This window comes from Malania oleifera, chromosome 10, assembly GCF_029873635.1.
Source record: "Malania oleifera isolate guangnan ecotype guangnan chromosome 10, ASM2987363v1, whole genome shotgun sequence".
NCBI classification, from domain to species: Eukaryota; Viridiplantae; Streptophyta; class Magnoliopsida; order Santalales; family Ximeniaceae; genus Malania; species Malania oleifera.
Genome location: NC_080426.1, coordinates 90,757,505 through 90,785,025, shown reverse-complemented (window position 1 = coordinate 90,785,025; position 27,521 = coordinate 90,757,505). Strand labels below are relative to the sequence as shown.

General features: G+C 34.1%; 2 protein-coding genes across 3 annotated transcripts; one reads left to right on the top strand and one right to left on the bottom strand.

Moving 5' to 3' along the window:
• The first annotated feature begins 1,393 nt into the window (after positions 1 to 1,393).
• Positions 1,394 to 12,239, top strand: LOC131166295 (lupeol synthase-like). 2 transcript variants are annotated; one of them, XM_058124706.1, is made up of 19 exons: positions 1,394 to 1,576; positions 4,423 to 4,710; positions 7,069 to 7,254; positions 7,365 to 7,454; positions 7,536 to 7,733; positions 8,304 to 8,388; positions 8,498 to 8,664; positions 8,837 to 9,025; positions 9,139 to 9,252; positions 9,416 to 9,535; positions 9,624 to 9,746; positions 9,837 to 9,935; positions 10,023 to 10,079; positions 10,185 to 10,231; positions 10,325 to 10,468; positions 10,680 to 10,857; positions 11,021 to 11,101; positions 11,677 to 11,760; positions 11,914 to 12,239. In XM_058124706.1, exons 2-19 carry the CDS (start codon positions 4,510 to 4,512, stop codon positions 12,022 to 12,024), a joined length of 2,274 nt encoding a protein of 757 aa, XP_057980689.1. In that variant the 5' UTR covers positions 1,394 to 1,576; positions 4,423 to 4,509; the 3' UTR covers positions 12,025 to 12,239. The 2 variants fall into 2 exon arrangements, with proteins under 2 accessions (XP_057980689.1, XP_057980690.1); XM_058124707.1 differs by having other exon boundaries at positions 4,385 to 4,710.
• Positions 12,240 to 15,342: 3,103 nt separating this feature from the next.
• On the bottom strand, positions 15,343 to 26,783 carry LOC131166294 (lupeol synthase-like). The gene is made up of 18 exons (XM_058124705.1): positions 26,586 to 26,783; positions 25,546 to 25,752; positions 25,051 to 25,140; positions 24,213 to 24,434; positions 22,374 to 22,458; positions 21,992 to 22,158; positions 21,556 to 21,744; positions 21,318 to 21,431; positions 21,041 to 21,160; positions 20,831 to 20,953; positions 20,629 to 20,727; positions 20,423 to 20,479; positions 20,200 to 20,246; positions 19,971 to 20,114; positions 19,496 to 19,673; positions 19,213 to 19,293; positions 17,854 to 17,937; positions 15,343 to 15,743 (listed from the first exon to the last, which is right to left on the bottom strand). The coding sequence occupies exons 1-18, from the start codon at positions 26,781 to 26,783 to the stop codon at positions 15,573 to 15,575; spliced, it is 2,376 nt and encodes a 791-aa protein (XP_057980688.1). The 3' UTR covers positions 15,343 to 15,572.
• Positions 26,784 to 27,521: the final 738 nt, after the last annotated feature.

Sequence of the window (27,521 nt, the reverse complement as noted above, 5' to 3'; positions counted from 1 at the left end):
GGGAAAAAAAAAAAAACTAGGGTAGAACATAGCATGGACACTAAATAATTTTTAAAAAACAAAACATATACGAGCTTCCCTTTTAGACGAATTTGATCATCATTCGTGGACTATATTCATATTTTATACAAGAAAACAAACTTCACACGGTACCTCTCGAACATAGATTGAATGAAACAATACGAATGCCAGTAGTAAGAACATAGAAGCTCGATCTAATATTTAAAGTTACAAAATACTAAGGATGTTTAAATATAAGCAAAAAGCCAGCAACATCCTCCTTTTGTATTATATGGATGCATGAACATTATTGGTTGACAAAATGCAAATGCAAATTCAACTTCCATCATTGATTACGTTTGAGCATCAAATTCACATATCCAATTTGATTTTCTATTCAATGTTTATCAACATATATTTTTCCCTAGAAAAATGCTATCATGCATTATTTCTAGTTTATCTTCCCATTAACTCTGCACAAGTTACAATAGTATTAAACAACCTAGAGTTTTACCAATAAATTTACGTCCTTGAAACTTGAATAATTTGAAGAATCTGGTTTCATATTGATTTTTACTTCCTTTTGGAACTTGAAAAATATAAGGAAAAGAAATAAAAATTATTAAAAAATTCATATTTTCATATTTAGTTATCAAGGACTCAAAAATATGAATTTTAAAAACATTTATATTTGGTTTTTCTTAATTTTTAACCACCATGAAATAAATTTTTGTTTATAGAAAGAGAAAAAATATAGTGTAAAATGAGTTCTCTTCTTATTTTTCTTCCTTTTTCTTTCTCTAATCAAAATCCTTCCTTCAAACAAATTCCTAAACATATCTACCACACAATTAACCAAGTTCTTTATATCATAACTTTTATATATATATATATATATATATATATATATATATATATATATATATATGTTGATAACTCGCGGACTTCAGCCATCATCGCTCTACTTTAGATAATATAGTGCGGCACCAAATCCGAAGGGTGGAAAATCGTTCTTTTATTGGCGCGTCCTAGGAAATCAATTTTGGAGTCAGTAAAGTCACATATCTGTGTTAATCTTATAAAATTTATCAAAATCCTTTCCAACAAGAATTAAACTCATCTTCAAAAATGTCACAAAAGGGGAAGGTACGTGCGTGGGTTAGATTTTTGCTGTTTATTCCCAAAAAAATAAAAACAAAAGAAAAATGAAAAGCAAAACCCCAAGCACACGTCAGACGAGAAGAAGAAGAAGAAGAAGAAGAAGATAAAAACAAGGTTGGGGGTAATGTTCCTGCACGGGCCACATAGGACAAAGGCTCTGCGTACGGTGCTCCACTGACCTCACCCCTCCGTCGCCTCTATAAACCCCACCTCTCTCCTCCTCTCTCATGCGCCCATCTCCAACTCTTTTCTTCTCCTCTCCCTCTCTCTCTCTCTCTCTCTCTCCCCACTGCACCCCTAACCGTTAGCTGCCTTCCTTCAACCTCAGTCCGCACCTGCCAGGGCCATCCTCCTCCCCTCTCCGTCGTCTGCCGCCGTGCCACCGCCTGCCTCCCCACTACTACTCCATCATCAGGTCCTCCCTCTCTCTCTCTCTCTCCCCCCCACGCCCCCTCATCTGGAAATATTTGAAATAACATAAAAAATAAGACTACAGAATGTTTCTAAGATTATTTATTTTATTTTTTGTCCGTTGAAGAACCATGAACCCATTCTTTAGTTTTAATTTTATTTTTTTATTCACACGCTGCTTTTATCTACATTTTCTCTTATTCACAAAATTTTAAATTCATTGATTGGATTATTTGATATTTCTAAAAGGTCTTTCCAATTGCTAGTTGGAGTCATACGAATTAAGAATTTAATTTCATAAAAATTTATAAGTATTATTTGAAATATAATACAAGAAAGAAGATCAAAATTTTAGAGTACTAAAATATTATTAACACTCCATATTTACTTTTCATGTATTGAAAAAAATAATTTCACATTTTTCCCTTATAAATGAAAAGGTTAGAAAGATGAGAAATAAATTCATTTCATTGTCAAAATCGTTTGTGATTTACCATTTAATATATATGTATAATTAATTATATCTCATGTGTGTGTGTGTGGCAACAGAAGAACGTACGAATACTGAGTCAATGATTTACATGATGGATGTTGTACCATGCCATGCATCATCATCACGTGTGTGTCTATATATATATATACTCCAAAACAGTATATCGTGTGCGACACCTCATCTAAGAATGAATGTCACTTTGAATATTCTAGTGCGACACCAAATCCAAAAATGAAAGCTCATTCATAATAATTCTTCAGGCTAAATTTTTAAAGAAATATTGAACTCATATTATTATAAAGAAAAATTTTCTTGTGATGTTTTTCTTAAAAATATTAAAATAATTCTTATAACTATTTATAATTATTTATAAATATCCTTATAACTACCTATCATTATCTTAAAATATCTTTATAATCGTATAAAAGTTATCCCTCTAAGCTCTAACTATACAAATTATTTCAAAGCATCATTATAATTATTCATAACTAATTTAAAATATTCTTATAGATTTTTTAAAAAAAAATCCTATAAATACAAAATTGAAAAATAAGATATTTTAACTAGTTTTAAAAATAATTAAAAAAAATCAAAACTAAAAGGTCGTTGAGTTTGTGCTCCACAACTAGCTTGAAAATAAAATATATTGTAAGTGTTTATAATTTATTTTTACTATTTCTTATTCTATTTCCTAATTCAATTTGATTAATCAATATGTTATCTTTATTGAAAGCCTCATAAATGTAGTATCACATATCCAATGAGCTACTTTTTTTTTTTGGGTTCTACACAATAAAAATAAAATTATACATATCATGCCCAACTGAGTTAGTTCAAGTAGTAAGGGCGAATTGTGACTTTGATAATCTCAAGATCACCGGTTTAATTTTTCTTTGAGAGTTTACTTCGGTGAATTACCAGAGGTACGTCAATGGGTGAACGACTTTTACCACCCAAGGGTTTGGTGCTGAATCATAGTGTCCAAAGTGGTGATAATTTTTATATGATAATTTTTATTCTTTTAACTTTTCAATTTCCATGCAAAAAAATAATATATATATATATATATATATATCATTTCATTGAGAAAATTAAAGGTAAAATTTATTTGATAAAAATAAAAATAAGTATGGAGTGTGGATGGTATTTTTTTTGGAATGGTAATAGCTCTTTCCTTAAAAAGATTCCAATAAATAAATATGTGAATTCTTATAATTAAATAACTCAAAGGCATGAAAAATAAGTATAATAAATGTATGCTTTGAATTGGATACATTATGATAAAAAATATTATTTATTTAATTATTTAAAAAATTGATTGATTTTTTAATTTAATATAATTTTTTTATTTAACTTATTTTTTGATTCGTCTAACATTAAAGAATCAACACATGAAGACGGGACGTCCCACTATGATTTTTGCTTGTTTTGCATTTTTTTTTTTTTTTTTTTGTTTTGCTTATTTTTGTACATATAGTTAGCGGCCATGATTGTAGTGGAGCCATGTTATTTTGCTGGTACGTAATCGGTAGGTAGGCAGACCAGTCATCAGCTGATGTGGACCAATTAGATGGCTTCAATCTTATTGGGACGATTTATATATATATGAGATTACCTTTGACCGGTCAAAATGTCAAACCGTTTGAACTTTTTGACTTTTGTTCAACTATAATTTAGATTTTAGAACTGCCCAGGCCAGCCATCTAAGTTATTATTTTGATTTTTGACATTCCAAAAATCTCAATCTCTCTCTCTCTATCTCTCTCTCTATAATATATATATATATATATATATATGTTTCAGTGGACAATGTTACGTCCTACTCCTTCTTCTTCTTCCCTGTTCTCTGTGGCTATTTGTGTAATTAATTGAGTAATTAATTAAGCTGTGGAATTTGGATTTCTACTGCTGTGCTGCCCGTGAAGCAGCTAGCTAACGGATTGATTGGGCTTCAATCTCTTTCATTCATTCATTCTTCTTCTTTCAAGTACTTACGTGTATATATATATATATATATATATATATATATATACTCACACATACATACATATATTTCTTCCTGTTTCCAGCAAACTTCATTTCTTCACATTACAGAGAGAGAGAGAGAGAGAGAGAGAGAGAGGGGGAGAGGAGAGAGAGAGAGAGAGAGAGCTGTCAAGTAGTTTTTTCTTTTTAATTATCATTATAAAAATGAATGATGTAGTTGTAAATTAAGGATGAATCAAAGTAAGGGTTTAAAATATATTAAAAAAAAAAAGGAAATGGTATAGCACTACGTACGTGCTAATGAGTTTTTGGGTATAATGGAAAATTCATCAGGTGCTCTGCGAGGAACAATAATTATTATTAATTTACAGGAACTGTTGAAGATCGACATCCCACCATATATATATATATATATATATATATATATATATATATAAGAAAAGAAGAAAATTAAAAGCATGTGGAAGCTGAAGATAGCGGAGGGAGGAGGAGGAGGATGGGTGAGAAGCGTGAATAATCACACAGGGAGACAGCACTGGGAATATGACGCGGAGGGTGGAACTCCTGAAGAGCGAGCCCTCGTTGAATCCCTCCGCCATCACTTCTACCTCAACCGCTTCCGTTCCAAACAGAGTTCTGATCTTCTCATGCGCATGCAGGTACTCTCTTTTTCTTAATTATGGCTTTAAAATTCCATTATAACTTATTCCGTCGCAGTTCAATTTCATAGTTCATACACACACACAATTGTATATACGCAGCAAGTAAATAATTAATAAAGTAAGCTTCATATGTTGAAGCTTTACATATAGACAAACGTATATGAATAAATGCACAAGTGAAATTGCTTTGATTAAAATGGCAGCAGCGCAGGGACTTTGTTTTTGTTTTTTGTTTTCTTTTTTGTGGGGGTCAACATAGAATGCATGGGAGGGGTCAGATGGACATCCTTTTCACGTTTATAGGTTTGATGGCATTGTGGGGTGCACGTTAATTGTGTGACATGTGTGCTATTTTTGTTTCTATTCTATTCCGAGCTCTCTCTCTCTCTCTCTCTCTCTCTCTCTCTCTCATCTTTCTTCGCGCTAAATGTCTTTTTCTCAACAAAAATAGTGTTTCCAAAATTAATTCTACCTGCCACAAGCTCACACTTGGATTTGAGTTACTAATTCATAACTACTAATTACAAAAATAATCCTTAAAAGTCAGGAATATTTGTCGGTACTTACTTATAAAATATTATATTTTATTGTCGGCCTGCGTACTTTTTGTAGGAATTATGTTAATGAAAAATATTATGTCTAATAATTATTAAATAATTAATAAAAAAAATATTAATCTCTCACAATTGGTAAAAGAGCCCACTTTGAGAACGTCTTTTGAAACTTTAAAAATTTTAGAAAATTTCATAATATTTTCTAATACATGATCTGAAAAAGTCTTGAATTTAGAGTTGTATTAATTTTAAAATAATATGTAATACAAAATTGTATTAAAATTTATCACAATTTAAAACTAAGATTGGAAAATTCATGCTCCTAAACATTACCTAACGGTTTCCAAAATTAAATGTTCACAAAGGTTTTAGGAATTTTCAAAACGGGAGAGACTTACATTTTTGTGTCAAATGAATGATTGTTGTTGTCCTCGATTTATTTAAATAAATAAATTATAATTTGATGTTTAGATAATTTATTATTATTATTATTATTGCTATGGCTGCTACTCCACCAAACTTGAAACCAGCTGATTTTTTTCTGGTTTTATCTTCTTTTTTTTTAAAAAATATATTAAATAATATCTTTATTAGGAAAATATTTTCTAAAATAATCCTGACGTAATCTCGTTACTTAGAGTAGCGAGATTTGCCACGTGTCATTCCAAAAAAAATATATTATTTAATATATTTTTTTTAAAAAATGATAAATCGAGAAATAAATTCTTTTAATATATTTTTTAAAATCATTTATTATTAGTTTTGAATAATTAGCATTTATAAATCGGAAACGTTTTGGGAAACTTTCTATACCCGTTCTACAATTGAAAAATTTATATATATAATAATTATTTGAAACTAGCCGTTGACAGCGGGCAAGACAATATTTATGACGATCCAAAATAAATTTTATTTTAAGAAAACACTTGTGTCTCTCCCCTTTTTATATTTATTATTTTAAGAAATAATAATAAAAAGTTATGAAGATTTATTCAAATTTTAAAATACAAAATCATTTATAAAATTATTATAATATATATATATATTACACTATTTTAAATTTTTTTAAAATATCCATATAATTACTGTAATTCTTACCTTATATGCATTGCTTTGGTTCTTTAATTATTTCCAAAAATTGATAATTTAATTGAATTAAAATATCCCCTAATTTTTTTATTTTTTATTACTCATAATTTTAATATGTATGGGTCTTTTGAAATATCTCAAGTGACGCCAAACCACCTAATTAATCTCAATAATTATAATTTAAATTATGGTATCATTTTTATTTATTTATATTCATTTTTGTACAGTAAATAAGCAGTTTATCACAAAAAAATCAGGTATTGAATAAATATTGAAATTACTGCTCATAACTTTGCAGTATTAATAATAAGTATTTTTCTTAATTGATATTGATATTGATAAAAAATCTTATATTGAATAAATATTAAAGCAATTTTTTTTGTTGTGTCAATAAATATATATATATATAAATTTCAGATACAATTAAAATTAGTAATTTAAATAAAATTTAAATTTTAATTTATTATACAATAAATTCTTTCAATATATTTTTTAAAAAATTTGATAAATTAGGAAATAAATTTATCATTTATTATTATAATAATGATAAATCGATTTATTACGTATAAGAATTTATTTTCTCGATTTATCATTTTTTTTAAAAATATATTAAAAAATTTTATTTCCTGATTTATTACGCCAATTCCAATTCCTATTTCAACGACAGTGCCGAACTTCGGCGTTGATATTAATTATGTGGAATTAATTGCAGCTTAGAAAGGAGAATCCATGCGGCCCAATTCCGCCGGCGGTGAGGTTGGGAGATACAGACACTGTAACGGAGGAAGCAGCGAGAACCACACTGAGAAGAGGCATCAGTTTCTACTCCTCCATTCAAGCCCACGATGGGCACTGGCCGGCGGAGTCTGCAGGCCCCCTGTTCTTTCTTCCTCCTCTGGTATTAATTTTACTAATTGCACTACACTGGATCGAAGTTGTATTGTAAAATTTTAAACATGGGTTAAGGGTTTTTAGTTAGTAAATCCTTCCAATCCATAAACAATGCAGGTTATGGCGTTGTACATAACAGGAGCAGTCAATGCAATTCTCACCCCACAGCACCAGAAGGAAATCATCCGCTACATCTACAACCATCAGGTATTCTTCTTCTTCTTCTTCTTCTTCTTCATCACTAAAACCAGTGTGTGTTTTGATTAATATGTGTTGGTGGTGGCACAGAATGAGGATGGAGGGTGGGGGTTACACATAGAGGGTCACAGCACCATGTTTGGTTCGGTACTGAGCTACATTGCCCTGAGGTTGCTGGGGGAGGGACCTGATGATGGAGAGCAGATGGCCGCCGCCAGGGGCCGCAAATGGATCCTTGACCATGGCGGTGCTGTCGGCATCCCGTCCTGGGGAAAGTTCTGGTTAACGGTATACACTTTTTTTTTTTTTTTGTCAACACCATTCTCTGTGCTAGCTTGTGTGTGTATTTTGTCATGTTTGAACTGCATTTATTCATACTAAACTTGCTTGAAATTCTTTCATTACATATGGTAATTGGGAGGAGGGGAAGAGAGCAGAATGGAAGGGAATGGAATGCAGGGTTTTAAATAATTTTTTTGTTAGTGAATTAATTTTTAGGAGGGAAAGGGATCCGAGGATTTGTCATTCCATTAAACTCCCTTCATAACCCAATTTGTTTGGTACGCCAGGCTGGAATGGAATGGACTTGGTCCTCAGGATTTTACGTATTCTAGATGAATCCTTTTCCACCATTTGACACAATGGCATACATTTTCTTCGTTAGCTAGTTTAAGAATTATTAAATCCTTTTTCATTATCTCATTTCATGTTATTTTAGGTCTATCCTGACCCTTTTTTACTGCAAATCAATAAGGAGAGAACATCCACCCATTGTACCCTCTCCCCCCCTTCCCTTCCATTCCATTCCTCTAAAAGAATTAGTAATTGCTAAATGCTTTCTTTTTGCTTCTGGCTTAGGTACTTGGAGTTTATGAGTGGGAAGGCTGCAACCCAATGCCCCCGGAGTTTTGGCTTCTTCCTAAGATCTCTCCAATTCATCCAGGTTTGATTCGGCCAAACACATACATGTTCTATTTTTGGGGGGGGTGGGGGGGAACCACATAACTTGCCTATTGATTATTGAACAACTTTGTATGCATTGTGCAATGCAGGGAAAATGTTGTGCTATTGTCGCTTGGTTTACATGCCCATGTCATATTTATATGGGAAGAGGTTTGTCGGTCCAATTACTGGGCTGGTTCAGTCACTAAGACAAGAGCTCTACACTGAGCCTTATAGCAAGATAAATTGGAATAAAGCCAGGAACACATGTGCAAAGGTTCAAATTGTTTTTTTCTCCATTTCTTAACAGTTGATGCAATTTTATACCCAAATGCATATTAACAAAGCCATCTCTTGTGTACAGATAATGGAAGATCTATTTTCATACACATTTTAGACAATTTTATGCATGTGAAATTATGAATCTCAGTTAAATATGGGTATTTCAGGAGGATCTGTACTACCCACATCCCCTTATACAAGATATGCTCTGGGGATTCCTTCACAATGTGGCTGAGCCTATTCTGATGTCATGGCCCTTCTCCATGCTGCGAGATAAAGCCCTGAAAGTTGCAATGGAACACATACACTATGAGGATGAGAACAGCAGATACCTTTGCATTGGATGCGTGGAAAAGGTCGATCAAAGTTGTGAAAAAAATGTTTGATGATGTGTGCCCACAATGGAGTAAATTATTTTTGGGTAACAAATTAATGCTATGCATTTTTACTGTTGCTGCTTGTGTTGCAGGTCTTGTGTCTGATTGCCTGCTGGGTGGAAGATCCAAATTCTGATGCATACAAGTTACATCTTGCCAGAATTCCAGATTATTTTTGGCTTGCTGAAGATGGCTTGAAATTCCAGGTAATGGAATTTAACATGGTGTTTGCTCTTGCCTAGTCAAATGCAATTTGAGGATATTAATACTTAACTGCTATAAATCTGCTTCAACCAGATAAATTCAATGTTCAATTTCTTAAATATTTCGCAGACTAAAGTTAGACCTTACTATATTGATGTACTGCAGAGTTTCGGGTGTCAGACGTGGGATGCAGCTTTTTCTATTCAAGCAATTATCTCAAGTAATCTTAGTCATGAGTATGGGCCAACACTACAGAAAGCACATGACTTTGTAAAAGCTTCACAAGTATACTTCTATTGCTTAACATCTTTTATAACACCGTTTGATACACCCTACCATCTCTATGAATTTGACCAAATAACACTGTCTTAAGGTACGGGACAACCCCTCTGGTAACTTCAGTGAAATGTACCGACACATTAATAAAGGTTCATGGACATTCTCCATGCAAGATCACGGCTGGCAGGTCTCAGATTGCACAGCTGAAGGACTGAAAGTAATTACATACTGATTAAGTAATGCATTTTGAAGTTTATAATACTGAAGTTAGAACTTTAATTTCTAGCTGTTTTTATCTCCTGTACAGGCTGCGCTATTGCTCTCACAAATGCCTCCTGAGCTTGTTGGGGAGAAAATTGAAGCAGAACGTTTATATGATGCTGTGAATATCATTCTTTCCCTACAAGTATGGATACAGTTGAAGGAATCTCCTTCTTGCATGAGTAACACAAACAATATATAGTTAATGTCTCTCCTTTAATTTCCAACACAGAGCAGCAGAGGTGGTCTTCCAGCCTGGGAACCGCAGAGAGCATTTCGTTGGATAGAGGTAGCAGTTTTTATGCATGTTTATATGCATGTGTATAAGAAGGTATGATGCCATTTATGTTAAACTCTGCACTTAACAAACATTTTTTTATGTTTTCTTTCACAGTATTTCAATCCTACAGAATTTTTTGAAGATGTTCTTATCGAACGGGAGTAAGATTTCTTGAACCACAATTGATTTTTAATAATAGTATTACTATTAGTCATACTTTATGCTGCTTTTGCACTAATATCTTGCTACTTTAGCTATGTGGAGTGCACTTCGTCAGCAATTCAAGCTCTAGCACTCTTTAAAAAGTTACATCCTGGATATCGAAGAAAGGAAATAGAAGCCTGCATTTCAAGGGCACTAGAGTACATTGAAGATACACAAAATCCTGATGGTTCATGGTATATTTTTACATGCTAAAACTCCATCTCTTGTCGTCCTCCACAACCAGTTATTGCTCCTGAATTCCCTCTCCCTTATGCATGAAGGTGCTCCTTTGTGATCAGATAAAACCAGCTGCATTATGTGCATATAATTGGCCATGTCTTTTTAGTACATACTGATAATTAGTATGCATAGAACAATATTCACCTAGAGGAAGCATTTAAACAGGTATGGCTGTTGGGGAATTTGCTTCACCTACGGCACATGGTTTGCCGTTAAGGGACTGGCAGCTTGTGGGAAGAACTATCACAACAGCCCTGTCCTACGTAAGGCTTGTAACTTCTTGTTGTCAAAGCAACTACCAGATGGTGGATGGGGAGAGAGTTATCTTTCAAGTGCAAATAAGGTGACACCTTTTGCTACAATATTCACATGTTTTGTGAAAGAGCATTTAAATGAAAGTTTTGAAGGCAGAGAGGCCTTTTTATTTGATTAAGAACATAGGCAACATGACAGCTAAAAATGAATATTTTTTCTTTCCATAAGATTTTTCATTTTTTATCATACAGGTGTATACAAATCTAGAAGGCCATCGGTCGAATTTGGTACAGAGCTCATGGGCTTTGCTATCCCTCATTGATGCTGGACAGGTCAGTTCACTGATTAATTTGTAAAACCACAAAAAGTTTGAATGATCAGATCATAACAGTAAAGGTTACCAACACACAAAAGAAGGCGTGGTTGATAAATTTGAAGATTGTTGTAGATAAATGTTTCTTTTTGATGATCATTTTAAAAGGACTTTCTAATCTTGTGAATTTTTTTTATTGTCTTTAACCACTAGTTAATCTAGAATTACACAAGTGTTCCTGTGTCATTTGTGAAACCTGAAATGTTGGCTGCAAGACTGCATGCATAAATTTTCAACACATTATCAACCATTATGGCAAGCACAGAAGTACTATGTTTTTTTGTTGAACAATCAAATCCATGTGATTGCCAAACAGTAATTAAAGAATGTTTTTAGTAAGTTGAGAAATCGCGTTAGATTTGATAGAATAAAACAGTTGACAGTCTCACAATGGGTATGTCTCATAGAGGATTGTCAAATATACAGGGAAACTAATGGGTGCCCTTGTGTTCTTTTGGGTTATTATTTTTTAAGTACAAAAACAATATGATAAACCGATTTCTTGACTTTGAGCTCATGGATTATTGCAAGTAGGCTGAGATAGACCCAGAACCCATACATCGTGGAATGAGGTTATTGATTAATTCACAGATGGAGGATGGTGACTTCCCGCAGCAGGTAACTGGTTGGACGCATGAACAACCCCCTTTTTTTTCCCCTGAATTTTATGTTGTTTCATTCATCTTCTCAATGAGAAACTACTATAATGCAATGCATCGAGACTGCTGTAGGAGCAGCATCAGCATGTAACTAGTGGTTTTTTGACTGTAGGAAATCACGGGAGCATTCATGAAGAATTGTACTCTGAACTATTCTTCATATCGAAACATATTCCCGTTATGGGCTCTTGGAGAATATCGTAGGCAGCTTCTTTTTCTGTAACTTCCCAACATGAGTGGGCACTACAAAAGAAGGAAGTCCTTTGCCCTCACTCTCTCCATCTGTTATATATGGATGTGTATCACGAAAATATTGACGCTGTCTATTCCAAATAGTAAATGCTCATCATCAAGTTGTTTCAACTAATCTTGTTACATGTATTATGCAGTAGCTTTCTTTTCAATGGGAATATATAAAATAGCCTTTCAGTTTTCAAATGTACGCTAGCTCATAAAAGCACTCATTAGCTTGAAGAGAGAAAAAAGTACAAACTCAACCGTCATGCCTTGGGCTTAAAATTTAACTTTAATGAGTGCAATGGGCATGATTAAGTTCAAATTTTAGAGCTAATTCCTTTTCAGCCTTAGAAATGTAATTTAAAAACAAGAGCCCATACGCAGTCAGCTAATTGAAGATGCATTTAAAAATACAAATTTAGGTGCATGGTGTCACGTACCCCCAATTTAGACTCGTCTAAGGGGCCGTGCGGCAGTCATTGAGGCTCTCCCTCAATAGAGTCGGCTAATAATCACTCATTAAAACTTGCAAACGTGAGCATCACATAAGTCTCAGCAACCACTCATAATCATGAAATATCAATATAGACAGCGATGGAATAGGCAAGCAAGAGACATTCATGCTCAATGATAAAATAAAGACTACTTATTTTATTCAAGTAAGAGAACACTATGCAAGCCATGACACAAGTAATTTTATATTGATTTACAAATCCCTGGAGAATGCAAGTAAAGTCATCTCTCTTCCCCATTAAATCCCCATTACATTGTCACCCCCTAACATTCTGCCCCACTCATTCTATCGACGACCTCGTCGAGTTGTTGTAAAGAGTCTTCAATCTCTAGGTTTTGCTGTTGTTGTCTTGAAGTTTGTAAATTCTCGGATTTTTTCTTTGAGATGCTGGAAGTCTTCTGTCTTGTCACCATCGGTCCTCTCCTAACTAAGTATTGTTGTTGTTGACTTTCATCAAGACTCCATCTGCAAGGGTCTTCTACTATCTTCATTTATGGAAGGGTTGGGGCTCCTGCACTTCTATCTATACTGATCTTCTTCATTGACATGGGGCTCTCCAAGAACTAGGTCTCTAGCTTCAAACTGTCATGGTCATGTAGGCTTTGTGAGTTTGTAGGCTTTCAAGCAAATGTTCATCCTTACAAATTTGACGGTTCATCTATCACCATCTCAACAAGATATGATTAGTTGCAAATTATTGCAAAAGTAATACATCTTAAAAGGAAACATAATTTCACAAAAAGTTTCTAGTATTTTTCCCCCATTTGACTCGCTACTTGGGCTTCTGAGGACTCCCCAAAAGCCTTAGGGCACCCTTTATACAATTCCTTTCTCCCAAATCAGTGTTCAAGACTTTTGTTTCCTCTTGAATTGTTTTCAAGATATTCAAGGCCTTCCGCTCACGGCATTCTACTGCAGAATGGGGCCCCATGCATGGAAAACAAGCAAGTGGCGGTCACTGCACCCCATTCATTGCATCTTTGTCATTCCACTCTCTCATTATTTAGGGTCCCTTCTCACTCAAGAAGCTATTAGATCCCTTGTCACTATCCTTGCCCGAAGATCTATACACCTGAGAATATCTCTATTCGTGATTGTCAGATGTTGGGTATTTCCTTTTCTCAGAACCATTTGAGTAGTCACCACCTACTGCTAGGGTTCGGCTTGAGAAATCCTCCAACCGTTCAGCTGTTGCGAGAGTCGAGGGAAGGTCATGAATCCTTTGCCTTCACAGCTCATTCTTTGGCCATGTTTTGAGTCCTCGAATGAAGTGGAAGAGTCTGTTAGAATCTGCGATATCCTTAATGTCGAGCATTAGGGTTTGGAACTCTCGTACATAACTCCCTATCGAGCATGTCTGTTGTAATTCATATACCTTGCAACATGCCATGTACTCTATATTTCTTGGATAAAATTATTCTTTTAAGGCATGTTTAAACTCTTCCCAAGTATTGATGGTATACTAGTTGTTTTGCATGTCTTCACATTTGGTTGTCCACCATAACTTAGTATCCTCAGTAAGATATACCATTCCAATGTTAACTTAGTCCTCCTCTAGATCAATCCCTGAGCACCTAAGTTAGTGTTTCAGATCGAAGACAAAGTTGTCTAACTCCTTTACATCTTGAGCGCCCCCAAAACATTTAGGTTTTGGCACCTTAATGCGAGTCCCCCCACAAGAATTGATTATTGGCCTTCGAGACATCTGGGACACTGCATTTAGCTTAGTACTCACCTCTCGCAAGCCATTCTGAAATTGATCTCTTAGATTCCAAAGCTTACACACCTCCTTCACATCTTCTTTCATAGTGCTAATAAATTCTTTGACATTATTTGCAAGCACATGAAAATCATCAATTAATTCTTGTAGGGAGGCCTCAAGCTCTATTGGCTCTCTCCCTTGGGATGTCAAGAATGGCATTATGCCCTCAATGTGTTTCAACCTATTCTCGAAGGCTTCCAATTGTTCAATGTTCCTTTGGAAGACCTCAAGCCTAATCACTTGGTTTGGTATTGTAAGCCAATAGTGACAACCATGAAAAGAAGGAAGTGGATGTTGTATATAGGGCACAAGGCTCTCGTGTATATTTATGTACCTTCGCAAGCATTAGGATGTAGATGTATCCTTAAGTGGGCTAAGTGGCTCTGTCCATTTTTCAAAAGATAATGATCAAGATCTTCCAGCCCATACTTATGAAGGATCTGTCTGATCACATTGCTGGAAAGTAAGGATATAATTCTCATTCTATTGATCATCCATGGAGAACATAGACTTGATGTGATTGACATATATTTTATACATAAAGGATGTTGACCTGTAGGATACGATAAACATTATGCTCAGATTGATTTAGGAGGACATACATGCATTAATGTTGAATGCAGTTAGTGTGATGATGTAGAAAGGATGCAGTTAATGAAAAGCTATGATCCGAGGATCTGTGGATTCTGTGAGAGATAGGATGATTTACAGAGAGAACATCTAAAGTGAAGTGATGATCAAAACTTGTGAAATGGGCCAAAATGAGGCTAGTCAATGATAGAAGAGAGCTTACATATATAGCATTGTATAGCCAAGGCGAATAAGGAAAACTTCAGTGTGTCACAAACAACACGTCGCAGATATTTGAAATTAGCTAAAGAATTACTAAAATAGCTAAGCATCCCTAAACAATCTCATTCAAGTCCACCTACTACTCAATTCTCTCCAAGCCATCCATGAACCTCGGATTAGTTTGAGATCCTATCATTGAGAATAATTTGCAATTAGCAGCAAAATCATAAAACAGCTATCTACAACTATAAAGCTTTTATTTTAACAATTTCTTATCAAACAATGATCCATTTATACAATTCTTACACTGCATAACACACGTAAGATGAAAAAAATTACATTATTCTGAATTCATCTTGAAAAAATGTTTCACACCCCTATAGTGAGACTTCCTACTAATGGCTTTACGACACATTTTTCAATTTGAATATGGTTTAATAATATTTACAAATTTTTCAAGGAACATTCAAGTAGGCGAGGGCTGATGGTGAAGCCGTTCTTTCAGCGCACTACCTGATTTTGACTCATTACACCATAGAATGTGCCTGTGATATTCTCCAAGAGCCCATATTGGGAATATGTTTCGATACGAAGAATAGTTCAGAGCACAATTCCTCATGAATACTCCTGTCATTTCCTGCATCAACAACCCCTAATCAAACGATGCTCAAAAAAGAAGCAAGAACCAAAAATGGATGATATCTGTGAAAAGCAATGTGCAATTTTTTATTTTTATTTTTAACTTTGTAATTGTAGGAATTAAATCAAATTTGATCCAAACCAAGATCAAATCTTGTATGTTTAGTGATTTCTTAGAGAAAGTTTACAAATTACTATATTTAGCAGCCCGATCACATCTCCTATGAGATTCAGACAATGAACAAAGTTACCATGATGGTACAAACTAAAGGTGCTGTCTTTCATAATTCACTCAGTCCTCTCTTTCTTTTTAGGGTAAGAGAGAAACAAGTGTCGAAAACTTGTATTTTGCTTTGTGTGTATGGGTCCTATAGTGGCTCCAACTGCTATAGTTGGATTAGGAATTTTAATCCTTTTAGTTTCCACCTATGAAAAATAATTTCTCTTAATTACACATGTCTAAATCCACCTATATAATTACAAAGCAATGCTACAAGTAGGAATATTTACGAGTGAAAAACGTTCTTAGCACCTCTTTTCTAACAAGTCATCCTATACATTTTTATCACTTCTAGCTGGGTTTAAATATGTTAATGCAGTGCAAAATTATGGAATAACATTTAGTTCAATAGAACTGCTGGGATCCCTTCTCAAATTGCATCCATGCAATTTAATATGCGCGTATTTAGCCCTCATTTGGATATCAAGGTTACCAATGTGAGTGTTATACACAATTATAAACTGAACATAAAATCCTCTTCTACTCAAGGAATAATAATTCAATTATGAAGTGGTAATGGATACTAAATGTGGTATCTGTTCATTACATTAGACAACTTTGTTATGAACTTATAAAATCTAATGCTTTGACTCCAAAAGTTTACATATTAAAGTCTTCAAATGATTTTTACCATATTCTACATCAGATTATATATCCCAAACATGTTTCATCATTTTATTGACAATAAATCTGATCTAAATTCTGAACAATGAAATCTTAAAATAGTGGATCATAAATTATGGATGGTACACATCTATATTTCATAATTTACAACACAATCTGATAAATAAGTAAATATCATAAGTAAATATTTAGTCCAAGGATAAACAGTACAAAGCAAAGACTAAGCTACTTGCCTTTAAATTTAATTTTTTATTTGAATCATTTAGCAATGGAAGGATTTCCATAGGATAAAAAATTTCGACAATAGATTTTTACTCACCCTCATAACAGTCAATTTGATTTCTTTAAATTAATTTAAACTTAATTTTATGTTTAATTCTTGACTATTTGATGGTAAATATGATGGATATAGTTTATAACTGTTGTTTCAAGTATTAAAAGCTTGAAATGCTTTAAAAGTATGAAAATGATGTTGAAAAACTGTTTTACGCAATTCTTAGCTAACGGGGCCATAATCGCAACTACTATGGAATGCAGCAAACAATAGCAGACCATACATATGTAAAAATTGCAACAACGGATTTGAAGGCACAGATACGTTTTTAAAACAATGTTTCCTTGATAGTGTATATAATAGATAATTGATCTTGAACTTATTGTACATATACATTTACTGATATGTACTACTGTTCTTGATTAGAAAAAAACTACTCTACATTGTAGGAGCTTAGCAAGTGTTAACCTCCAATTGAAATATTCATTTCTTTGCTTTGGACTAGGAACATGATAAGGTTAATGAGAAAGTTGAGAACTTTTATCTTGGACTTCATCATACTAAACTAGAAGGTGGATTTTTCCCCCTACAACTAAGGCTTATAAGCATTGCTCATGTAATGCAACCATAAAAAATATCTATATTTGAATTCCAAAACTCATATTAAAATAAATAAATAAATGAATTAATATGGACTTTTAAGGGTATGCATATCTAATAGTCTAGAGTATGGCTTTCCTGGCCTCTTTAAGAAAATATAATTATTCCAAATATTCTTCACGATTCTTGATTTTTTGTTGCAATAATTATCAATTTAGGGATATAAGAAATATTGACAAACCGGATTAAATGTTCAACTGTTACATAGCTTTCTTATGATTTTACAGACTAATATTCCCTTAAAACAGGCTACACATCCTCATAGATTACCTGTTGGGGGAAGTCGCCATCTTCCATCTGTGAATTTATCAACAAGCGCAGTCCTTGATGTAAGGGTCCTGGATCTATTTCAGCCTAGTTGCAATTAAACATTCAGAATCAAGACATTAGAAATCAAAGTATTTGTGTTTCAAAAATAATAATTTGGAAAAAATAAACACATAGGAACTCAATTTTTTTTCCTTGTATCTCAGAAACCGCAGGATACGCTAGTTAATTTTGAGAACTTTTATTTATTTATCTAGCTATTTTAACGATAAAGGAACATGTATCTTGATTTCAATTAGTACTTTAACATCTTACTATTTGAATTTTAAGAAAGCCAGTGCACAACTGATCAAATAATGAGTAAAGAATCAATTCCCTAGCTTGATCCTTCATATGATTGTTTTTAGTGTTTGTATCATTTGAAATTTTGAATTACTAGTCCTTTACTCCTATCCATTGAATTTGCAGTGCCGGCTCTATTTAAGGACCCTCTTTCTAAGATGCAATGAGCCAGCACATGGGGTGATTTTATGAGAAGAAAACAGGGTGGGAGAGAGAGAGAGGTGTCTGGGGGATAGGAAGAGGTAAGGGAGACAAGATGTAACAAAATTGCAATGTCAACAGTAGAATATGAAGATAAATCAAAGGAAACATGCACGTTGTGTTGTAACATCATCTCTCCACTCCACATAGTAGTAGCTTTGTAGTGTGTAGATTCAACTCTTAAAATCTTTGCAGAGGATAGATTCAATATTATTCCTATGATCTACTTAAGTTGATTTATATCACTTAGACTAATTAGTTTTCAGTTATCATTTAATTTTATAATCAATATTAATCCTATGGTCTACTAATGTGACGGCAGGCCTTCTGGCGTTTGAAGGCCTGCCGTTTGAGGCCAAGAAAACAGCCTCTCTGCATGAAAGCAGGGGTAATGCTGCTTACACTGTGATGCGCCCCCCCCCCCCCCCCCCCCCCTCTAATACTTCCATTTTTTTAGCCCTATGGTCTACCTAATGTGGTTTATACTTTATATAACTTAGATTAACTATATTTTAGTTATCTTTTAATTTCATGACCATGGTGAAATAAATATAATACCAAATATTTAAGCATGATAACTTATCAAATATGTTTCCTGCTACTCGCAACCATGCATGATTCCTCCCAATTATAAAAAATTCACAAGATTTTTGCCAAGTACACTAGCTTTCTCACACTTATATCGTATTGCACACCACCAACGCAGTTCCCAAATTAGAAGTATCCATGGGAAATCATTAATTTTCATGTTTGAATTTGTTAGCATGCAGGAATGGAAATTGGAATAACTAGCGTAGAAAAGTAATCTGATAAACTAACCTGCCCAGCATCAATGAGGGCTAGTAAAGCCCATGAGGTCTGTACCAAATTCGATTGGTTGCCTTCAAGATTTGTATACATCTGATTTTCATAAATGATGATAAGTATTATTGAAAGAAAATTTTCAGATAAGGCTTCTATTTTACAAATTCGCTCCTTTTTATATGTATTAGAATAAGGATTGAGGTTTTTTGCCTTCTTGATTAGTATACATGCATTTTATTTTCAACCAATCCTTCAGAATCTTTCAAACACAAATATGTCAAAGTTACGATGCTCACACCTTATTTGAACTTGAAAGATAACTCTCTCCCCACCCACCATCCGGTAGCTGTTTTGATAGCAGAAACTCACAAGCTTTACGCAGTGTGGGGCTGTTATGGTAGTTCTTCCCACAGGCTACTAGCCCCTCGACTGCAAACCAAGTGGCATAGGTGAAGCAAATTCCCCAGCAACCATACCTGGTTAAATGTTATTCTTTTGTGAATATTAATTGTTCTTTCAGCATGGACATTAATATTAACACCAACAATATATTTGAATCTTCATATTCTCAATATTGATATGCATAAATATCATCTAGAACATTATTTGGCTGACTTGCTGACAAGTGGCACATTCAAGATTGGAAAGAGAGTAAAATAACCATGGAAGACAGTAGGCGATTTGAATAACGCCAGTTTGTGCAGAAGCAGAACATTGGGCACATAAAACATCAACAAAATGACAGTCTGAGCTTTTAGCACACAATAACCTACCATGAACCGTCAGATTTTTGTGTTTCTTCAAGATACCGAATCCCTCTTGAAATGCAATTACCTATTTCTTTTCTTCGGTGTCCAGGATGCAATTTTACAAAGAGTGCCAAACTTTGAATTGCTGATGAAGTACACTCTACATACCTAGCGACACAGTTGTTAACTGTAAGAGGTAAGCAGCATTAAATATAACTGTATCAGCAAAAGAGTTGTGGTCAAGAAAGCTTACTCCCGTTCAATTATAATATCTTCAAAGAACTCTGTAGGATTGAAATACTGCAAGAGAAATACAAAAATACTTATTAAAAAGTGACCAGTTTAACATAATTGTTTCTTACCCTCTCATATATCTAGCCCTACACATACATAGAGACATAAAGCGCACATACACAGACAATTATACATTGAATAATGCTTGAATCAGGATGTGGTAAAAAATTCAAAAACATTACCTCCAGCCAACTAAATGCTCTTTGTGGCTCCCAAGCTGGGAAGCCGCCATTGCTACTCTGTATTGGAAATTAGACAGAAATTTAATATATTGAACAGTTGAAAAGAACCACATGAAAGATCGGAAAAGTGAATATAAGTAAATGGTTACAATTCACAACTAACAATAAATGTTTTGTGATGGAAGAATTAATGGTTTAATCCTTACTTGTAGGGACAGAATGATATTCACAGCATCATATAAACGTTCCGTTTCAATTTTCTCCCCAACAAGATCTGGTGACATTTGTGAGAGCAAGAGGGCAGCCTGTAAAAGAGAGACAATTGCTAGAAATTAGATATCTTGTATGAAGCTTGGAAATGTGCAACTTAGTATACATGTGTTTAATATACATGCTGTGTGGAATTACCTTCAGTCCTTCTGCTGTGCAATCTGAGACTTGCCAACCATGATCTTGCGTTGAAAATGTCCATGCACCTTTAGAAATATGTCGGAACATTTTTCTAAAGTTTCCAGAAGGGTTTTCTAGAACCTTAAGAATAATTTCATTATAAACAAATTGTCATGCTAGATCACTAGAAGGCTATCATTAAAAGACAGTTGGGCAAAAAAACTATACTTGTGAGGCTTTTACAAAATCATGTGCTTTCCAAAGTGTTTGCCCATACTCTTGACTAAGATTACTTGAGATGATTGCTTGAACAGCCAGAGCTGCATCCCACATTTGACTGCCTAAACCCTGCATAACCAACTTAGCATTCTATAGAATTTTGTTGAATTCTAAGAAAACTGACCTATGTAAACATCCCCAGCTAATGGAATATGGAAGAATGAAAATAATATTAGTTTCAGTGATAAGCTTAATTCCCTTTTTATTTCTGTAATCACATTCACACCTGAAGTTTCATGCCATCTTCTGCCAGCCAAAAGTAATCTGGGATTCTGGCTAAATGTAACTTGAATGCTTCTGAGTTTGGATCTTCCACCCAGCATGCAATGAGACACAAGACCTACAATAATAGAAGGAGCCGCAATAAATTCATAACATTTTATGCGTGACAAAATATAATTGATGTATCTCGTCTTCTTATTTTAATTTGAGGCAGCGATTAACTTTGTCTCTAAATAAGATACCTTTTCCACACAACCAATGCTAAGATATTTACTGTTCTCGTCTTCATAATGAATAAGTTCCATTGCAAATTTTAGAGCTCTCTCTCTCAGCAGGGAGAAGGGCCAATGCTTCAGAATAGGCTCAGCAACATTTTGAAGGAATCCCCAGAGCATATCTTGTACTAGATGTATCGGGTGGTACAGATCCTCCTGAAACAGTACATTTGGCTAGGTTCATAAGTTCACAGGTCCATTAAATTGTTTAGAAATGAGTGTTATTGCTTGTTCACTTATGAAATTTTATCATCTTTTCTCGAACTCAGTTCATGGAGCTTTCTTTGAAAAAAAAAAAAGGGAAAATTTAAAGCAGCACTTTGATTAGGGTAATCCATTATAAAATAACAAAACTGTGCATTAAGAATCCAGAGGAAAAAAAGTTTGGGGGAGGTATCCAAACCTTAGCACACATGTTCCTGGCTTTGTTCCAGTTAATCTTGTGATAAGGCTGAGTGTAGAGTTCCTGTCTTAGTGATTGAACCAATGCGGTAGTGGGGCCAACAAACCTCTTGCCATATAAATATGACATGGGCACGTAAACCAGCCGACAATAACACAACATTTTTCCTGCATTGTGTACAATTTAGATGCATGCATTCAGCTAATAATGACAGAAATCAATTTATATACCTTGAAACAAGTTAAGCGCACTCCGAAAACTGATAGAGAGAGAGAGAGAGAGAGAGAGAGAGAGAGAGAGAGAGAGAGAAAGAGAGAGAGAGGGGGGGAGTGGGCGCGGGCGCGCGTGCGCATCGCTCTTATTTATTTATTTGGCGAAGTACCTGGATGAAAGGGAGATAACTCAGGAAGAAGCCAGAACTCCGGGGGCATTGGGTTACAGCCTTCCCACTCGTACACTCCAAGTACCTGCAGTAGATCAAGAAGGTAGATGAGAGACAATTTTAAGAACTATCAAACCAGAGTGGATTACTGTGGATTATGGAATATCACACCGCACATTCAAGTATGGTTTTTTAAAAGACCTACAGTTTTAAATGAAGATGAACCCATAAGGCCCGATGGCAATTTAGATCATTCAAATATCTTTTCACAGTTATAAAGCTTCCATGGCTGACAATTACACTTCTGTTGGATTTTTTATGTCATTAAATGTACTCCGCTTGATCAATTGGGTCATCATCATATTGCATGTCAACATCTCGTTCAGGCATTTTCTCAAACAACTCCTAAGCATCGCTCATGCCCCGTCCACGAACCTCGCGAGCCAAGAACCGTGTTCTGTAAAAGCGAACTCCATAGAAATCCCAGTTTCTCGACAATCCCATGAGCGATTTTGCAGTCAGAAAAAGACCCAGAAAATGGCTAACAAACTAGCTTTGAGAATAAAAAGTGCCCCCGGGGGGGAACAGAAAAAGAGAGATCGGGCGTATGAGCATACGAGCCCATTGAGTGGCTTTGACATAAAATCAAAAATCAAAAAAGAGGAAGTACTCATGAGACTTCTACGATTTTATGTCTTAACAATTGAAAATTGGGAAACATGTTTGAATGGTCGCTCTTGTAAATAAGAAATTAATACACACTCGTCCCTGTTTTTTTTTTTTTTTCTTCTTAAATTAATATGAAGTTTTTTTTTTTTTTCTCAAACTCGAATAAGTTTGATGCCCATCAATGCTTCGTCCACTTTAATTTAATTTAATTTTCGATGTCTAGCAAAGAAAACACCTAATGTCAAACACAAAAAGTTTTAAATTTACACTCCTGAAAGCCTATGAAATATAATTATTATAATATTGAAATTTCATTGAGACCTAAATTGTGCGGCACATTTCGGGAGTTGACTAGGGGCTCCAAATTGAAGCCTAAATCTATAAGATCTCAATCTAAAAATGTTTAAGAGGTCACAAAACGGGCTAGCAAGTCGAGTTTGAATGGATCATAAATGAGTATGGTTAAACGGGTTCGAGTTCGGATTGACCTGTTTACTAATGAATGACTAACATATAAATCTAAAGACGTCCTTTTAATAAACAGGTCATAAATGGGTGACGAGTCACTCGTCGGATCATCTTCTATTAAATACAAAATCATTTATAAACGGATTACCTTCTACTAAATCCAAACCTGATTTAAATAGACAGATGATGAGTCACTCGTCGGTTTCGACCTATTTTGTCACCCCTAAAAATGTCCAACTAACCCTAATCCAAATGTTAACTAATTAAGTTATGAGATGGCTCATTAATATCATACTTTGATGTAGAAAGTCTCTAAATTTATAAGTGGTAACGAGGGCTAGTCACTAGCCCTCGAGACATCTCAAAAATCTCTCAAATGGGTACAGATGGACTGTGTACAAGCTGTACATAAGTATTTATAATAGTTAAAATTGCGGAAAGTTATAAAATTATAAATCCCTAAAAACATTTAAATGATAATTTCATGTTGAAAGAGCTTTAGAAAAAGTTGAAAAAAAAAAAAAAAAAAAAACAAGAATTCAGATGAAAGATTTGAGTATTTTTAATTGTGTACCCTAATCTCATATCAGATTTTAATACATTCAATATCCAATATATATATATATATATATATATATATATATTATAACAAAACATTATTGGCTGAAAATAAAATAGAGAGAGAGAGAGAAGGGGTCGCACCGTGAGCCAGAACTTTCCCCAAGATGGAATCCACACAACGCCACCGCGATCAAGGATCCACGTTCGAGCCTTAGCCATGTCCACCTGGCAGCCATCATCGTCATCGTCACTAATAGGACGACGTCGTTTCTCCTGCAGCAACCTAACTGCGACGTAACACAGTGCAGTTCCTAACATGGTGCTGTGACCTTCTATGTGGAATCCCCATCCTCCATCCTCATTCTGTACGTCATTCATTCATGATTAATCAACCACACCGTATTAAACTAATCAAAACTTTGTTCGTTAATCTTATTATATTAATTTGGCCAATTATTTGCTTTAGTTAATTCCATCCTCCTTCTATTTTGTTAATTTATTTTATGGCATTGGTTCTATTTTGTTCTCAAATTTTCATAAAATTAAAAAAGGACAAAAGACACTAACCTTTCCCAAGCATTGATAAAAAAACGATGACTCAAAACTATCAAAGACCTCTCCCTAGATTTCAAAATTTTCAATAACCTTTCCTAAGATTTGTGAAAAGAGACACAATCTTCCCTTTGAATTATACAAAAAAAATTAATTTTTTGAAGAAAGGTTTGTGCTCTCAGGCAAATCTGAAAGAGGGTCCCTGACAGTTTTGAAATCCAAGGGAAGGTTCATGTCATTTTTATAACCTCAAAGAGATTTTTGTCTTTTTATCAAACCTGAGAGGAGGTGAGTGTCTTTTACCCAACTAAAAACTTGATTTTATACTTCTCAATTGTTAATAGATTTTTCCACAAATTAAATCATTTATTATATACAAACTTGATTTCATGAAGATAAAAGATTGAAGGAGGAAGAGACATTAGACCTGGTGGTTGTAAATATAGCGAATGATTTCCTTTTGGTGCTCCGGTGTGAGAATTGCATTCATTCCTCCTGTTATATACAAAGCTATGACCTGCAGATTATAAAAATATAATATATTGATTCAAATTAATTCTTCCTTACATCTATACTTTACGTTATATATTAGTAACATATATGCATTGTATCGATCATAATTCAATGTTTTGTATGATTAAACAATATTTGGCTCTTAGTCATGTACATCACATTAATGTGAATTAAGCTATACTGTAAAATTGTTTTAAACGAAATTATTTTAATTATTGATTATGTGAAAAAAGCATAACATTCAGAATAAATATTTACGACCTTCATGCATATATGCAAGCAATACTGTGAATGATTATTAATTAAGGGGGGACATGCATGCATGCATGCGTTTGGGGACGTGCATGAGTGAAGGTGTGTGTGTGTGTGTGTGTGAGAGAGAGAGAGAGAGAGAGAGAGAGAGAGATACCAAAGGAGGGAGGAAGAAGAGAGGGGCAGTGGCAGACTCGGCAGGCCAGTGGCCGTCGTGGGCCTGAATGGATGAGTAGAAAGCGATGGCTCTTCTCACCGTCCTTCTCACTGCTTCCTCCGTTACTTCTTCTCCATCTTTCACTTTCAACCCCGGCGACCCTGTATTTATTGTCTCCTCCCACCCTCCACCATTCTCCTTCCTCAGCTGCATATAGCAATTAATTACTCAATTAATTAGTTAATTAAGTTCCAAATCACGACTATATCCTGCTTAATTAATTGGTATGCAAAATCATTCCTGAATCCATTGATGTCTCCATCAATAAAACCTGTTACTTGCTGATTAAGAGAAGACGAGATGGATGTAGGACAATTGATACTAATGCACATATATTATAATTGGTTTAAGATATTGATTCATAGTTAATTTATTAAAATGAATTGTGCAGATGCATATATATATATATATATACAGTACCCCTTAATTAGAACTCACAATTAGATGATTCAATGAATGTCATCTGCTTAATGGGCTAGCTTGTCTTTTGAAAATTGACTGAATAAAACTAATCATATTAATAATTAACTTTTGAAAATTATAAAAGTTTATTCCAACATAACCGCTTTTGGTATCTCTTTAATTAATTAATTAATTAATTAATTATAATTTGTACTCGATCTGCTTTTCTTGCATTCAGTTGCATTCAAAAATCAAGGCATTTTGTGCAATAGTAATTAATATTTGGGTTGAACTTTGAACAGTTTAGAAGATTGATTAATCAATTTAATTTAAAGAAAAAATTAAGAGTGTGTTTAGTTCTAAACTGTTTTAATTAATTTTCTATTCTGAGTTTTTGAATGAACTATATACAAACATGCCATCTTGTATTTCATAAATTTTTTTTTTATCAGCATTCAAGTAGATCTTGTAATAAAAACATATATATATATATATATATATATATTTATATATATATTTATATATTTTCTAACCAGATATTTTAAAAATAGATGTTGTAATCTTAAAAAATTTTAAACCTGCATTCGCATCAAAAGATCAGAGCTTTGTTTGGATCGAAAGCGGTTGTGATGAAAGTTTTTTCTGAGCTTTTCGACGTAGGCTCGTTCCTTAGGAGTTCCTGCATTTGCATCGTACTCCCAGTAGTGTCTTCCTATGTGATTGTTGCCGCTCCTCAGCCACGCTCCGTCTCCTTCCCCTATCCTCAGCTTCCACATTTTCAATCTTCTTCTTCTTCTAATTTATATTTATCAATATGTATATATATCTGTAAGTATCCTCAAACACCTCTTCTTGGACTTCTTCTTTAAAAGAAACCCCCAGAATTAATGCAATATTCCTGAATTCAAAACCAAATTAATTAACTCGTCAGTTTATATATCAGTTAAGTAATTAAATATATGCATAGAACCTTACTTAATAAATCTATTGTTCATACATACACACACACACACACACAATCACACAAAGAAATTGAATTCAAAAAAGAGAAAAGAAAAGAAAGAAAGAAATAGTAAGCTTGATTTTGTGATATTGGGCATCCAGATGGATGGATGGATAGATGGAAGGAGTAGTTTAGGAGCATGTAGTGGTGGTGAATCGATGATCTGACGGCATGCATGCACGCATGCGTGTATATATATATATGGATGTGAATGTAATGAATAAGAAGTAATTAGAACATAAATATGCACACACATAAAGTTTCTGAGTACGTACGTTGTGAGCGGATTGAATATGGATATGCTGCGCTTTCCGCAGAGGCCTTCCTCTTTATATACGAAGAAGAAGAAGAAGAAGAAGAAGAAGAAGAGGAGGAGGAGGAATTAGCTATGCAGGCCGCACGTGCACTTGATGGTACGGCTACCATTCTACAATTAACTAGTCAAATTAATTACCGGAAGATTCATAAATATAATTAATTAATGTCAGCAATTTATTTCAATTCTTATATT